This window comes from Vitis vinifera, chromosome 1 (assembly GCF_030704535.1).
Source record: "Vitis vinifera cultivar Pinot Noir 40024 chromosome 1, ASM3070453v1".
Lineage (NCBI taxonomy): Eukaryota > Viridiplantae > Streptophyta > Magnoliopsida > Vitales > Vitaceae > Vitis > Vitis vinifera.
Genome location: NC_081805.1, coordinates 25,728,918 through 25,744,221, shown reverse-complemented (window position 1 = coordinate 25,744,221; position 15,304 = coordinate 25,728,918). Strand labels below are relative to the sequence as shown.

The window sequence follows — 15,304 nt, the reverse complement described above, 5'->3', positions numbered from 1 at the left end:
AACCAGTGATATAACGCCACGTGGTGAAAATCGAGACTCTGGTGGCGACTAAGGAGTTCAAAGGCACCAGATACAAATTTACAACTTCTCAATTTCCCCCTTTTTTTTTTTTTTTTTCTTGTTTTTTTCCTTCGTTTTCCTTTTGGCCGGGAAGAATAAAAAAATAATTGCTACGGTGACAGGCGGTGACATTTAATGAACTGCAACGAAACCCTAGCCAAAACCCTAGCTCAATTGCGCGTGAACTGAGAAGCCGGGAATATGTACGGATCCTATGGAGTTTCCGATGATGCAGAGCGAACCGCGTTCAGAAGAGCGGAGAAGAAGTACAAAGTCTATTACGATGACTCCAAATCTTCCAAAAAGTATCTCACGATTCTCTTCCTTTTTCTCTTTGATTGTTGTTGGTTTCTCTTTTGTTACAGTGTGCTCGAAAATTTCAGGAAAAAGCAGCTTAAACAAGTGGATTTATCAGAAGTTGTCGATTTCAAAGCCATTCTACGGTCATTCAATCAGAGCGGTGAAGTTCCTCCGGGAACTTTTGCGCTTCAATGCGATTTTGATCGTCCAGTTTTCTGTATCGAAAATCGGCCCGGTATGTGAATTAGCAGAGGCAATGGTTTCTTGTTTTTCTAATTATTTTTTAAAATTTTGTGCGAATTGATCTGCATTTTAGAGGGTGATCTCATGGTGATTGAATTGAATTGAATCCAGTTAAAGTAAAAATACGGAGTTAGAATTGAATTCCACCTGCAATGCTAACTTTGGTTGCTTACTGCATCATTGATTCAGTGCTTTTACCATGTGCTTACCCTACTGATAACACTAAGCGTTGACACAGCTTGGGGTTGTATTGAAGTGCTTATTTGAGAAGAGCTATTGAGAAGAAGACTTTGCTAAACAAACTGAAAATAAAATTTTTAACGTAGAAACCTCTTCAAGAAAGCATCTCAATGTAAGCTTTTAACTTCCATTTATAATTCTTTGAAATGTTTTATGTGTTGTTTGACACACCTTTTTTATTACGTAATGTCTCTTTCTTACTGTTCATTAGTTATAGAATGTGTTTGAATTCCTTTAAAGAAGAAGACATTTTGAGCTTCAAGCACTTTTTAGTCCAGCTGAGGTGAGATGCTTTTGTGGAAGAGTTCCTAGGAGGGATGCTTCAGAACTAAACTAAAAAAAAAAGGTTCTAGTAGTACTGATTTAATGATACTTGCTATAGATCTTTTTAAGGAAAACTTTAATTGAAGCTGCAGTAATGTGAAGAGGGCCCTTAGTCTGTGATCAAATACACTTCAAATCGCTTTGTGGTCAGGTATTGCTTTTAGACATTCAAAAGGATGTGGCAATGAGTCCTACATACATTTTATTCGAGGTTATTGTTTTGGAAACTTGCAGCTTGCTTATCCTTTTGACAAGCCATTTAGCACATAAAGTTGGAGTGCCCTGTAACAATTGCATATATCCACATTCATAAAACTAGTTGCCTATTTGTGGACAATGCCTGTTGTTCTCTCCTTAATGTTTCTGCTGGTCAGCGATCCATATTATAGTCTTTTTTGAGTCAATCTTCATTTTGGGCTATACCACCTAAAGGGTGTGTGACCATTAACTAGCTTTTAATTATCCAACTGAATATTGATTTTTAGACTATTTTTAGGCTGAGTTTGGCGCCTTATAAACTTACATTCTTGGGCAAGTGTTCATCTGTTAGTATAATTACCTTCTGAATTTTTTTCTCTTTTGAAACTTAGTTGTATTTTTCCAGTGCAGGGTTTTATTTCATTCCTGATGCATTGACTGTTGAGGAACAAGGCCGATGGATAAGGGAGAGCCTAATAAGTTTCCCACAGCCTTATAACAGAACAAATCACAATGCAATTTATGGGCCTATAAGGGACTTATTCATGGCAGCAAAAGAAAGAAAAATTTTGGTTGAAGAAGAGGATTCAAGTGGAGGTTTGGATTCTCTGTCTAATTCTTCTATCACAAACATGGATGCTGAGAGATGGAAATTTTATGAGGAAAATACTGTATCATCAAGAGGAAGCACATGCAAATCAATTTCAGCCTCTGTTCTGCTGCGGAAGTTGAGGTGGAGTACCCTTGGGCTGCAATTTGACTGGTCCAAGGTCATTTCTTGTTCTTTTCTCATTTAGTTTCCAACTATCTGTCTGTAGGTAGATAATTCACATGCAGATTAAAGTGGTGCTTCGTATTTGACTGGTCCTAGGTCATTTCTAGTTTCAAATCTCAAATTGCCTGTAGGAGGATATACACATTACTTTCAGACTGTAGCATTTCAAATTTATGTTGGGGTTTGCCCCTTAATATAAGATGCCTGCTAGCTCAGCTGGTAAACTCTGTCCATCGTTTTTCCCCAGATCTGGCTTGAATGCCATCTTCAACTAAAAGTATCCTAACCAAAAGAAGAAATTTGACTCTTTTTCTAAAAATGTTTTGGGAGTTTTCAAAGTCATTTTCAGAGGATTTAAGCAGTTATACGTCCATGTAACTGCAACAGGCTTCATGGTATTTTGGCTCAGAGTGCCTTGTCCACATGTACACATGAACCTTATATTAGTTTGAAAGGATAGAAAGAGAGAGAGAGAGAGAGAGAGAGAAGATACTTTTAAAGGATAACTAGCATAATGTGCATGGACAGATCTCTAAAATGATGTATGTTCATGGTGCAGCGGAACTACAATGTCTCCTTACCACACAACAAGATCCCTGATGCACTTTGTGACCTGGCTAAAGAAATGGCAGCACCTGCGATGTCAAAGGGGAAAGTATTCCAGCCAGAAGCTGCAATAGTGAATTACTTTGGATTAGGTACAAACTAAAAACTATTATCTGTGGTTGATTTTTTGTTTATCCATTTGATTTTATAATTGATTTTGGTGTATGATTGATTCCGCAGTTAATTAATTCCTACAAGGTTATAAAGCATTGATTTTGATCATTTGCATTTTACAAGTAGAATTTACCTAGGACAAATGTGAAAGTTTAAAACTGTAAACTCAATTGAGATGAAAGAATATATGCACTGATAAGCTTTGTAACCTTTTGGTGGGATGGAGGTTTGAGGTATCATTAATTATGGATTTAAGCAACTGGTTTTCACTTTCATTGTTCTTTTCAGGTGATATGCTTGGGGGCCACCTAGATGACATGGAAGCAGATTGGACTAAACCTATAGTGAGCATGAGGTATCATGCTTTTCTTTGTTAATGTTCCTGAGCAGAAATTTAAATATCATGTTGGGGCCTGAATGTTTTTATCTTTCCCTCAGTTTGGGCTGCAAAGCTATTTTCCTTTTGGGAGGAAAATCTAGAGATGATCCACCATTAGCAATGTTCGTTCGAAGTGGTGATGTTGTACTTATGGCTGGAGAAGCAAGGGAATGCTTTCATGGTAAGTGTGAACTTTTAGCTATTTCAATCTTTGGTTGGTTTTCATGCATGTGTACATACATACATAGATTGATCACACATATGTTCATTCATATGCATGTGCATAATATAGACACATGAAAAAAATATTTGCTAGCAAAGAGAATAAGAGTTACAATGAAGGATCTTATCCATCCAAGAAGAAAAAACAACTATTGGAAGAAAACAACAAAGAGAATCCTACCTAAAGAGTTCACACTATCCCACTTAAGGGCTCCCCAGTCATTAAGTCAGCCTCTGAGTACTGGAATCCTTTGGAACATCTTGTTCATCCCTGAAGCAAGCTCCTCACCCTCAATAGTATGAACTTCTCTAAGGTCCACAAGAAGGGCAAGAGAAAGCCAGAAAGCTAAAAAAAACAACAACAACAACAAAGAAATTGTCTTTAAAAATATCTCCAATTCTCATTTGGCCGGATTTCTTGAAGAAGATTCATCAAAATTAAATTCACCCACCCAAGGGAGTGCACCACATGTGATCTCTCAAAATAGACCAAAAGGATTCAAACTATTTTGTCATTTATGCCAAAAGAGGAGAGAGGGCCATTTGACTTTTTCCTCTAGCAAAAACTATCAAGCCAATATAAACATCCAATGGACTTTTGGGAAGGAACTCACACTTGTAGTAGTGACAACTTTATGCCACAACCCTAAGGTGAATGATCAATGTAAGGAAAGGCAGTCATTAGTTTCATTACTCTTGCCTAAAGAGTAATATCCTGAGAAAGCACTCACCAGATCTTCTAGTTTGAAGTGCATTGTGTTAATACCAACCAAGCCAATATCCTATCATTTGAAGGAAACTGTCATCGAAATCATTTTAGCCAGGAGAAAAACTTCAAAGTTTTCCCATTTAGTGAAGAAACAAAAATAGTATTCGTCAAGAGATCAAATTTGCTCATACAGTAAAGGAGGAGATAGAGAATAACCTCTTCAGGAAAATTAAGAAGATGATTTTGATACCGCCCTCTTGTTGAGATCACAATTGAAGTGCAAGTTCCAAGAATGATATTCAACAAAAGCTGACAACAAATCCAATTACCCAACCTTTGTTTTTTTGTGTGGTTGATACTAGTCTGGCAAACAATTGATTTCATGGTTCCTATTCGCATCTAAGGGAGAAAAGGAGTTAAACCCTCAATATTGCTTTCCAAAGACATATTAGGAGTTCTCTACATCCTTTTCCACTAGGCCATGTTTGCTTTTGATTACTGAATACCATTAAAACATATTCTCTTTAGAAAATCTCCATATCCTTTTATCCTATCCTTGCCCCCACCTTCTGTCCTGCCTTTCGTGCTTACTAACTAAACAATTGCAGATGATACATATGGTCTCTTGTGAAATCGTGATCTTTTAGGTTTTTCCGATGTAATGTTAATTTTATGGTTTTTCTGTCAAGTCTCAAGTTCCAATTGTATCTGGAAATAAAATTATTGAAGGTCAAACCTGGTTCATTCACCAAGGAAATGGAAAAACTGCATGACAAGCTAATCAGCAGCAGATGGAGATATTTGCTACCTTAATACTTAGCAGCCAATTATGGTTATCGCCTTCATTAGACCTATTTAAACGTCATCATATTTAGATTTTCTGATACCATTTTTCCCCCATGATTTGTGCAATTCAAGTCTCCTGTTTCTGAGATGCAGTTAAAGCAGGTTGATCTACTTGTTATCTTCCAGCAATGTATTATTTTACATTCTACTCTGCCTTCTTCTTGCTTATCTATTTTGCAGGCGTGCCCCGGATATTCACAGACCAAGAAAATGCTGAAATCGCCCCACTTGAACTGATGTTCTCGCATGAAGACGACGTTTGTTTCTTAGAATACATCAGAAGTTCAAGAATCAACATCAACATCAGACAAGTTTTCTGAGCATATTTTTGGTAGTCTACTCATTGAAATTTTGAAATTGATTCTACATTCCCAAAGAACAAAAATAAGCATCATTTCAACCTGTAACCATCTTTGTAGTGCATTATCTTGGCTTCTGTCCATCTGTAGTCCTCTTGCCACAATTTTTTTGAACTCCCTTTCAAAAACCACCAACCGACTCAAAGTCATAACGATTGTAGGGAAGCTGATTGAGTTTGTTTTTTGAGAGCTCTACATCATGGTCAGATGCAGCGGTGGCAGAGCTAGACAGATGTTGCTCAGTCGATCTTATCAGACAGGTTGCTGCCTTTTTTATCCCCTAAGGCTTCAGCCTTCTCTTCCTCTTCCTATGTACTCTTCAACAAGACTCTTGCTGGTGGGAGCCCCAACCATTCTAACCTATTTGGCATCTAAATTGGGGTTTAATTGTTCGATTGTTTGAAGCATGTTGAGGTTTAAATTGCCCCAATGCAAGCCGTTAAAATTTTTCCTAAATTGAGTATAGTTGAGGCTGAATCAGGATTTGGGCATGGTGTTCTCAAGATGCAATTGAGTGCTTATTTTTAACCCTATAAAAAATGTATTTTTGATAAATAAATGGGTCATGTTCCAAAAGAGTAGAAATGTAATTTGGTGTGGAGAGTGGGATTTGAACCCACGCCCTTTCGGACCAGAACCTTAATCTGGCGCCTTAGACCAACTCGGCCATCTCCACTTCACAGGAAATTTGATCCGTACAAAACAATTTATAATGTTTTCTCCTACAATTAAATCTTCAATTTATTTTATATGTTTCAAATATTTTTTAAAATTTGATTATTTTTTAAAACAACTTAAAAAAATTAAAATATGTTCAAACAACACCATATTTTCAAAACAAGCTATTAAAAACATTATTTTATTAAAAATATATATATAATGATAGTGCAAATTCTTAGACCAATAAGAAATAAATATAAATATAAAATTAAAATAAAGAATAATAAAATTATGGTACAGTTTTATGGAGCATTGAAAATTCATTACATATAAGTTGAAAGTCGTGGATCTCATGCTGAAAATAAATCCCAAAATTCTCCAAATATTTAGGAACAAAAAAACTTAGAGAATTGATTCATATGTCCTTAATTCTAAAGTTTAGATCCAGGTATTAGTAGAAAAAACCTACAAAACTTAATTGAAGTAAAATTGGACGGTTATGTTGGGTTTTCGGAAGATTTGAGGGAAAGAAAATAAAGAAGAAAAGTGGAATAAAATAAAAAATAAAATAAATTCAAAAATTAATAAATTATTTTTATATTTTTTTTCAAATTTATTTCACTTATCAATTTTTTTATATATGGAGAGATTAAATGATTTTAAAATATATAAATTTATAACTAATCTTAATTACATTTAATTTTCTTCCATATTTTCTATGGTAAAGTGGAAATCCTTTTTTTTTTTTCTTTTCTTTTTCTCAGTATTTTTAAAAAAACTAAACATAATTGGAAAGAATCTTTCATTAACAAGGTAATATCTAAATTTTAAAAACTCAATTTCAACCACTTTGTAGTCAAATTGTGTCTTCTTATGAACTCAAACACCATGGAACATTTTAACATCACATGAATATTTAAATGCTTGATCTCTTGGAGGAGATTAATTACTTTTTTTCAATTTTGAAGCTTTTCCTCATTTTTCCTCTTTATTTTTTTAAATTCTTACTTTTAAATTATTACTGTTTTATCTTAATTGTCCAAACACATGAGTAGCTTGAAATCATATTCGTTAAAACTCAAGTAAATAGGTAGTATAAGATTAGTGTATAAATTAAAACAAAAAGTTTTCGATTTAGAACTCGATAATGATTTTAGGAAGCGTTTTTATCATTGTTACATTTGAATTTTTTTTTCATTTAAGTGTTAAAAAGACTGAAAATATTTTCAAGAATTAGTATCAAATGTACTCTTAAAGTGAATTTGACAATAATTTTATGAAATGTTTCTATTCGAAATATTTAAAAATGTGTTTAATAATAGTTCTATTCGAAATATTTTTAGTGAAAATATTTTATTTGAAAGTGTTTTTATAGATCACCAAGCCTTTATTGAATTTTATCAAATACTTAATTTTTTTTTTCAAAAACACTTTTTAATCTAAAAACTCTTTCTAAAATCACTGTTAAACGGATTTTTAAATATTATAAAAATTAAAAACACTCTTTGAAAACACTATCTAGAATCATTATCAAACATACTTTTTAAATATTTAAGTAATTTAGATTGTATTTGGAGGTGATTTTAAAAAATATTTCTAAAGCTTCTAATATTTAGATAATAATAATAAAATTAAATATTAGAAAATCTAAAAATATTTTCTAAAATCATAATCACACGATGGGATTAGGTAAGCTTTTAAATTTTGACAACATTCTTTTATAATCATAAATTTAAAATTAGAACATGTTAAAGTTAATAAAAATGCTACAACATGTTTGAGGACTTCGTCCAACAAAAGAGTCAAACGAGCAAATAGTAGCGGTCTAATGGAAACGTGGTCATAGAAAAGAAGTCAAGAGATTGAAGAATAATAAAGAATGTGTGTTCTGACCGTTCCAAACCTCCAAACATTGAGAGGTGTTGTCGGCGCTGTTGACCGTCCACAGCCTCCACCGTTCTTTCCACGCCAACCCCCTCATGTCGGCGCCGCTAGCCGTTACCCCACAACTTATACAAGCCGTTCACGTTTTGCGCAATACGCGCTGGTTTCACTATCGTTTAAATTTTATTCACGTTCTTTGATATTTAGTTTTATCATGAAAAATATAAAATAAAATAAAATATAATTAAAAATTATTAAAATTTTATATATTTTTAAATTGTTTAATATTCATATAATAAAGAAAAATAAGTAATATGTAAAAATAATTTATCAAAATTTAAATTTATTTTTTATTTTTCTTTATTTTTTATTTTTTATTTTATTTTATTTTCCTCGTATTTTCCTTCAAATTTTTCGAAATAGCTTAATAAAATTTTAAACTTTACTTCCCTTTTATTGTCATTCCTCAAAATTTTTAATAATATTAATAATAACATTTTTTATAAGATATATGAATATTTAGATAATTATGTCGAAAAAAATAATGATTATAAAAATTATTTAGAAGAATTAATGTATAAAATTTTACTACCTTTTAAAAATAAAAATTAAATCTATAATTTTTATATTTTATATAGAAATTTATATTTTAAAAACAAGAAATGGAAAGAGTGTCTTAGGCTAAATTAATTTTTTTAATGGTAAAACAAATTTTATATTTGATTTATTATTAAAGATAAGAAAGAAAATTAGTTATAATTTAAATTTATATACAATTACTACTTAATAACATATCAAATTATTCAATTTCAATTTATTTTTTAGTGTTATTATTATTTAAATTTTAAAATTTCTATTAAATATAAAATATTTTTATGAAAAAAAAAAAAAAGATTTTCATACTAAAGTCAAAGTTGAAGTCAAATAAATATACAATCTAAGTAAAATTAGAAAAGAAATGTCTCATTGTTCTATATCCTCGTCTCATTCAATGATATAAATTTCTAATAGACTTAAAATGATTTAAGGGGTGTTTGTTTTTTTGGTTTTTTACTAAAATTAATTTGTTTTCAAAACTTAAATTGTTTGTTTTTCTACTTTTTGATGACTTATTATAAATTATTTGTTAAATAAAAAAAGTCAAAATATTGGACTTTTTTAAATAGAAAAAATAAGGTTTTTTTTATTTGCTAATACTTAATAAAAATAAAATACTACAAAAATAAACTTAATATGTTAAGTATTAAGTATTAAAGGTCTATTTAAAATTAAGTAAAAAAACAAATATCATCTTACATTAAGAATCCAATGCAATATTAAATTAATACCACATACGTTGCTTAAAACTTAATTCAAGAATATCCCATACAACTTTTATGAAGTAGATTTTGTGGAATAAAGGTTCAAAAAGTGCCATATAATCATTTATTGTGGAAGCTCTTTTGTTTTAACTGATATAAAAAATTAATTACAATTTAAGGAAATATTTATAAGCTTCCTTTTATATTATAGTTTTATATTTATCATAGGATTATTCTGAAGATGGGTAGAAGTTGTTCAAGTGTAATCATATCGCTCTTAAACCTAAAATGGGTCATCCAAACAATGACTCTTTTAATAAATTCACGGGATGTGAGTTAAATGTCATAAATGGTTTGACTTATTATCAATGAATATCAATAGGTTTTTAAATAAGATTGTCAAAATTTGATCTAGAAATTAGTACCCATGAATCAAGTGCCATGGATTCAAGCCGCGGAAGCCCTATGTTAAGGCTCGGGAATGTGCCTTAAAAGGTTGTAAGAGAGAATAAAATAAGTCTTTTTTTTTACTAATTAATACTCAATAAAAACCAAATATTAAATAAAAATAATATAATACTTAACATTATTACACACTATTTAGTATTAAATTCTATTTAAAATTAGATAAAAAACAACAAGAAAAAAAAAATATCAAAAGACTTATAGCTATAAACTTATTTCTTTGAAAAGAAAAATTAAAATTTCTTTAATTTTTCTATGCTATATCACTTTAAACCATGTTCCTGCTCAAAACCTGTTAAGAAAATTACTACTTAATACCCTATCACAACCTAGTTTTGTCAAATTTTTAATAAAACATCTTAAAAAACCTTTAAATAATAATAATAATATAAGTCTTCCGATCGCATCAAGCGTAACGCGATCAAATCCAAGCAATCGCCATCGTCGGTTGGGATCAATGAAACCAAAGAACCAGTACGAGCATATACACACAAGACCTGAATTCACAACCAAACAAAGAGTGGAAGGAGGAAGAGAAGCAACAACACCCACCAAAAACATCCTCACTACACTCCAAGAAAAATCCCCCAATCTCACACGCATCTACGTGTCCAAACCCAATACCACTTCTCCTCTTTTCACTTATAAATTCCAAAAATACTTCCTATTTTATATTACCATAACCAAAAAAAAAATAAAAATCCCCTCACCCTTCTTCCCCATCGACGCCATCCCATCTCTGCAACTTCCTTTTCTTCATTACTATTGTTATGAGTCCGATCGTATTGACTCAGCTCGCCACCGGCTTGAGCGTCTTGGCCGGGGCGGTTCTGGTGAAGTCGGTCATGGACCAGAAGCCGATGGCCGGTCCATTTCCCAGGTGTTCTAGTTGCAACGGCACGGGCCGGGTCTCGTGCCTATGCTCGCGGTGGTCGGACGGCGACGTTGGCTGCCGGACCTGCGCCGGGTCCGGTCGTATGGCCTGCAGCAGCTGCGGAGGAACAGGTACGGGTCGGCCCATTCCGATTCAGATCTCGGCGAGGCCTCCGAAGCGGCCGTCGTGACGCTTTTACGGTGGGGTGTTGGGAGGTTTGGTGCTACCGTGTGTGTCTCAATCTTTCCCTCCCCTTCTGAAATAGTCTCTGTAATATATAATTTGATGGTATATATTTTATTTATAGTTGGAAGATACAGAGATGGAAGGTGATTAGGTTGTAATCATCACATTTACGAATTGGGAATTTTTATAAAATTAGATGGTTCTATAATTTATTTTTTTTGCGCATTCATCTGCAAATTGGTTCATTTTGCGTTCAATTCTTTCTTTAGCCTTCATCTTTATGCATTTCACAGTGTGGCTGAAATCCTTAATCAATTTATTAGGAATTGTAGCAAAATTGTTGCATTTGGGAGAATTTCCTTTATTTATTTATTTTTTTTGTGGTAGTTTTCCTGAAAAGGGCATACTAGGGAAGAAACTGAATGTTCTTGAAGACGTGATCAAGTTGATCAGGAGACAAAGTTGAATTCTTATCATTGGGTCTGGGCTCAAGTCCAAGCCCAAACCCAATCACAGCCTCAAGTAGGGTCTGCCCGGGCCCTAAGCCTGACCCCATCATTTTCTTACTCTTTTTTCCCTCGTCTTCTCCATGTTTCTCTGGTTTCCTATTGGAATGCCATAAAATAGAAAGATAATGTAGCATGGAAGAGGAGACATTAGAACATTACATTCAAAGAATTTTTTTATTTTTTTTAAATGAAGATATATGAGGGAAATGAGGATAGAAATTGAAAAATTTTAAGCTCTCCTAAACCCGTTTGATTGTCTTGCCCTGCAAAACTCTGATTCAGGCCCATATCAAAATTGGGCCTAGCGATGGGCTTGGGTTCACAGTCACCCCTCATAAGGTTCAAGCCCAGTTTGAAGGCCCAACCTGAGGCGGCCTGATTTGCTCTTTGTAATGCATGAACCCATCTGTCCTGGAAAGGAAGCTGATTTATCGAACATAATTGGAAACGGATCACAATCTCTTTTTTCCTATTTTGTCTTTAATACATAGCATTTGGACTCTTCCCTAGAACATAGCACATGGTAAGCTTGGATTCCTGAAGAAGTGTGTTTCAGGGGAGACATGGTTTGATATCGTGAAAGTTCAAGTTCATCCCCATTAAGCGCATTTTGAGTGTGCTTCAGGGAAGTGTGTTTCACAGAGAAAATAAACGGGTGATGGTAGGAACTTACATTATATGTAAAGGTAAAAACCTCACACAAGCAGAGCAGAAACTCAAAATTCATTTTCATGCAGTTTTGGAATCCCAACGAGCGGAAAGGACTTGGACCACAGAATTGGGTCAAATTTTCTACTCGACCATGATAATCATAATAATGGTAAACAATGATGATAAATAAAGAAAGAAAACAGAAAAGGAAGAGAGCAAGTGCCCTACCACCAAGGTGAGAGAGATGAGATGCCAATATGTATTATTTTTCCCGTGTCTACTTTTATTGGTTTTATGGCCAGGCATATTAGCTTTCCAAACAGCCGCATTCTCCACTAGCTCCCCCTTCTTTATTTTTTGGGTCAATCTTCCACTGTGCGTACCTTTTTTGACCACCAAGAAAAGGTGAAGAGGGTAGTGATGATAAATTACCTAGGATGCCATTTTCATCTGCCTCACAACTGTGAACTGGCACCCTCTATTAGTTACACTATACTCCTCCCAAGTCTATGTTTTTGAATTTTGAAAAAATTAAATTAAATCCATCCGGATCCGCTCACTTGCCCTGTTTGGCAATTCTTCTCTAAATTTGTTTTTGACAATCATATTTTTGAAAACAAAATCATAATTGAGGAGTCAAAGACAGTACACAAAATGAGAAAATGGGGATGATTTGATAAAAAGCAACATGATGATTCACACTAGCGAGACCAACACCCACATGCATCCCAACGATTAATATCCAAAGTAATCCAAAATTCAAATAAAAGGAGATTTAAAGATTTACCAAAACAAACGATGATTTTTAATGCAACGAGTCCGAGATTAAGGCTTCCAATTGCTCTATAAACCCAAAAAAAAAGAAGAAAAAGAAGGAAATAAAGAAAATGGAAAACGCCCCATCGAATTCTCCGAAATACCCCTATCTATACAAACAACGGGAGTAAACTCTGTGCGTTCCAAAGACCATAATAAAGTTAAAATTAATTTTTCAGCAAAAATGGCCTGATTTTTTTTTCTTTTGGTTTCCTTAGAACTCATCTGTGCCGTTACCGTCAGTAACGATAAGCGTCACCGTTAACTAGCGACGATGACGTCGTCCTCCGCTGCGGCGCCGGCTACAGCACCTTCTCCGTTAGCATCACCGTCGTCGACTAGCCAACGCTCCACCGGCGCGCACGCCGCCTTGTGGCGCAACTTCCAGTCGAGTGCTTGACACGCGCGAGAGCAATAGTTCACGATACCACACACGGAACAGCGACGAAACTCGTGTCGTCTCATCTCCGGACGTCCACAACCGGCGTGAGAGCAAAGCCTCAGCCCTGGACCGGGAACGCCACCACGAGCGGCGAACCACTCCGCCAAGAAGCGGCTTGCTGGATGCGCCTCCGGTGCCGGCACGTTGCAGCCGAAATCGCTTAATAACGGACATCCCGAGCCGGTTACATGGCGATGATGTTGGTGTGGATTCCACGTGAGCCACGAGCGCGACGAAACTGCCGAAGATGCCGAGGAGAGGACGGCGGCTAGCTCTCTGGCGTTAGCTTGGACAAGGAACCGCCGTCCTTCAGCAACGTTTTGGCGAACGCCGTAGCCGTCTTGGAGGCAGTGGCCAAGTTCGCGAAGCGCGTCGATGTGGCCGAGGAAGGCAGCTCTGGCACAGAGAGCCACGCCGGCTCGAAGATCCTTGTCGTTCTTGGAGCCGACGCTACCGTTGAACTGTATCACGGCAAGCGAGTACAGTGCCGGCGCGTGCGAACTTATAGCGGCTTTAGCCATCAGCGAAGCTCCGCTCACTCGATTTTGTAAACAGTAGAAACGAATCTGTCAAAGCAATAGAGAAAAGTCTATGAGTCGATTAAGGCATTCCATACAAATTTATTTTTTCAATATTTATATTATATTTTTCAATATTTTTTCAGCGAAGGATAGTAAGCACACCATGCCAAGAGTGTAGCACGCCTCGACGTTGCCGGCATCGGCGCAAAGTTTCAAGAACCGAAGAGCCGACTCAGACCAGTTCTTCGCTCTAACGGCGAGCGATTTCGAAGAAGCTCTGGATAGCACTAGAGAATGAAGACCTAATCCGTTAAATCTTTTGCATCTGTTTCAGAAAATCAACAAGGTCAGCCTTTCAAACGACACACCATAAAAAAGAACATAAATTTATTTCACAAGCGCTCTTTTTTCTGGAGTTTCAAACGGAAAAAGATTTGCACAGATCCAGAAACAAGTGCATCCATCAATGGCAACAAAAACTCAAACTTCCGTCCAAAAATCCGGCAAGACGCCGGATTGCTCAATTTTCCGGCGAAGACAAAAACGAAAACCAAGCCGGTAAAAGGGAGAAGAACAATCACGTACGTGAGCAAAACGTTGATGAAATCCGAAGGACATCCAGCAGAGGAGCTGAGTTTGCTGAGAATACAAATGACGAGATCATCTGGCAAGGCTTCAAAGAAATCAGACTTTCCGGCGGACTCCGGCGCTAGCCTCTGGCGTTTCCGGCAGCAAACGACGTTGTCGCCGGAAAAATCCCCTCTTCTCTTCACTACTCTATTGTCCGTACACATGTCCACTTCACGGTAACAAACCCCTCTTCTGGTTCTCATATCTCTGAATCTCTCTCCCGTGAGATTTTGTATAACAAGAAATGAAGAAAGAAAGCAAAGTGGGAGCCTTATATAAAAGAGAAAGAATAGGCCTTCGAATACCCCCAAAAACACCAACAACAACGACAGAGCAGAACACGTAAGCAAATGACACTTTTAGCCCTGGACTTGTCCCTTATTTCTCAGAGTTCGGTCAAACGTCGTTGACCAGATCCGCCCGTTCGTCGTCGTCGTCGTCGTCGTCGGTTTTGCTTTTAAAACCTTTTTTTCTTTTAATCATCTACTGTCTTCCACCCTTTTATAATCTCCCCACAGGGGCATTCCCGTCTTTCCTCGCCCTATGTTGGTTGCAGGGTGGTGTGGCGTTTCTCTCTCCACCATCTCTTCTCACTTTTTCTCTCTCTAAAAATATTTGGGTTTGTTTGAAAGCGGTTAATTTTGTTGTAAGTAAAACAACTAACTTCGGTTATTTTCCAAGGTAAAATTTTATCTACACGCGCCACCACAGTGGCGTGAGGCTGGATGCGGATCAGTCTAGCCTCTTTAACGGTGCAGCATGGGGAGCACGCGCGGTGGCAAGAGGTTGTTGTGAAGACGGGCGGAGGGGAGATTAACAAAAATCAGGTAGCGAATTCTGGGCTCTCGTCGACGACCTAACCACTGAAGGTCAAAGGGATGATTCAGCACTAACAGAGCTTCAGTTACTGTCGCCTCTTCTTTTCTTAATATTCCAGACCAAACCCTAAAATTAAAATGGAAATATAGGGGGAATTTAAATAGGGAAATA

At 35.7% G+C, this 15,304-nt stretch overlaps 2 protein-coding genes and 1 non-coding gene across 4 annotated transcripts; 1 reads left to right on the top strand and 2 right to left on the bottom strand.

The window, feature by feature from the left end:
- The first annotated feature begins 85 nt into the window (after nucleotides 1–85).
- Nucleotides 86–5,831, top strand: LOC100243727 (alpha-ketoglutarate-dependent dioxygenase alkB). Of its 2 annotated transcripts, XM_002277732.4 has the most exons (7): nucleotides 86–365; nucleotides 444–595; nucleotides 1,777–2,135; nucleotides 2,700–2,838; nucleotides 3,149–3,215; nucleotides 3,299–3,420; nucleotides 5,197–5,831. In XM_002277732.4, exons 1-7 carry the CDS (start codon nucleotides 262–264, stop codon nucleotides 5,334–5,336), a joined length of 1,083 nt encoding a protein of 360 aa, XP_002277768.1. In that variant the 5' UTR covers nucleotides 86–261; the 3' UTR covers nucleotides 5,337–5,831. The 2 variants fall into 2 exon arrangements, with proteins under 2 accessions (XP_002277768.1, XP_059590870.1); XM_059734887.1 differs by having other exon boundaries at nucleotides 94–595.
- A 139-nt stretch (nucleotides 5,832–5,970) lies between these two features.
- On the bottom strand, nucleotides 5,971–6,051 carry TRNAL-AAG (transfer RNA leucine (anticodon AAG)). Its single transcript has one exon. It is a non-coding gene; the product is annotated as a tRNA-Leu (tRNA).
- Nucleotides 6,052–10,370: 4,319 nt separating this feature from the next.
- Nucleotides 10,371–14,815, bottom strand: LOC100260936 (F-box protein At1g67340). Its single transcript, XM_002271406.5, has 3 exons — nucleotides 14,270–14,815; nucleotides 13,847–14,009; nucleotides 10,371–13,729 (listed from the first exon to the last, which is right to left on the bottom strand). The coding sequence occupies exons 1-3, from the start codon at nucleotides 14,515–14,517 to the stop codon at nucleotides 12,983–12,985; spliced, it is 1,158 nt and encodes a 385-aa protein (XP_002271442.1). The 5' UTR covers nucleotides 14,518–14,815; the 3' UTR covers nucleotides 10,371–12,982.
- Between the last annotated feature and the right edge of the window lie 489 nt (nucleotides 14,816–15,304).

What these genes read in the sequence shown, in the direction of transcription:
- LOC100243727 (XM_059734887.1), top strand. Translation starts at nt 262, where the DNA reads ATGTACGGATCCTATGGAGTTTCCGATGATGCAGAGCGAACCGCGTTC. An exon ending in AAACCTATAGTGAGCATGAG is followed by an intron (nt 3,216 to 3,298) that starts GTATCATGCTTT and finishes TCTTTCCCTCAG; the next exon opens with TTTGGGCTGCAAAGCTATTT. An exon ending in AGCAAGGGAATGCTTTCATG is followed by an intron (nt 3,421 to 5,196) that starts GTAAGTGTGAAC and finishes TCTATTTTGCAG; the next exon opens with GCGTGCCCCGGATATTCACA.
- LOC100260936 (XM_002271406.5), bottom strand. Translation starts at nt 14,517, where the DNA reads ATGAGAACCAGAAGAGGGGTTTGTTACCGTGAAGTGGACATGTGTACG. An exon ending in TTCATCAACGTTTTGCTCAC is followed by an intron (nt 14,010 to 14,269) that starts GTACGTGATTGT and finishes TTTCTGAAACAG; the next exon opens with ATGCAAAAGATTTAACGGAT. An exon ending in CGTGCTACACTCTTGGCATG is followed by an intron (nt 13,730 to 13,846) that starts GTGTGCTTACTA and finishes TTGCTTTGACAG; the next exon opens with ATTCGTTTCTACTGTTTACA.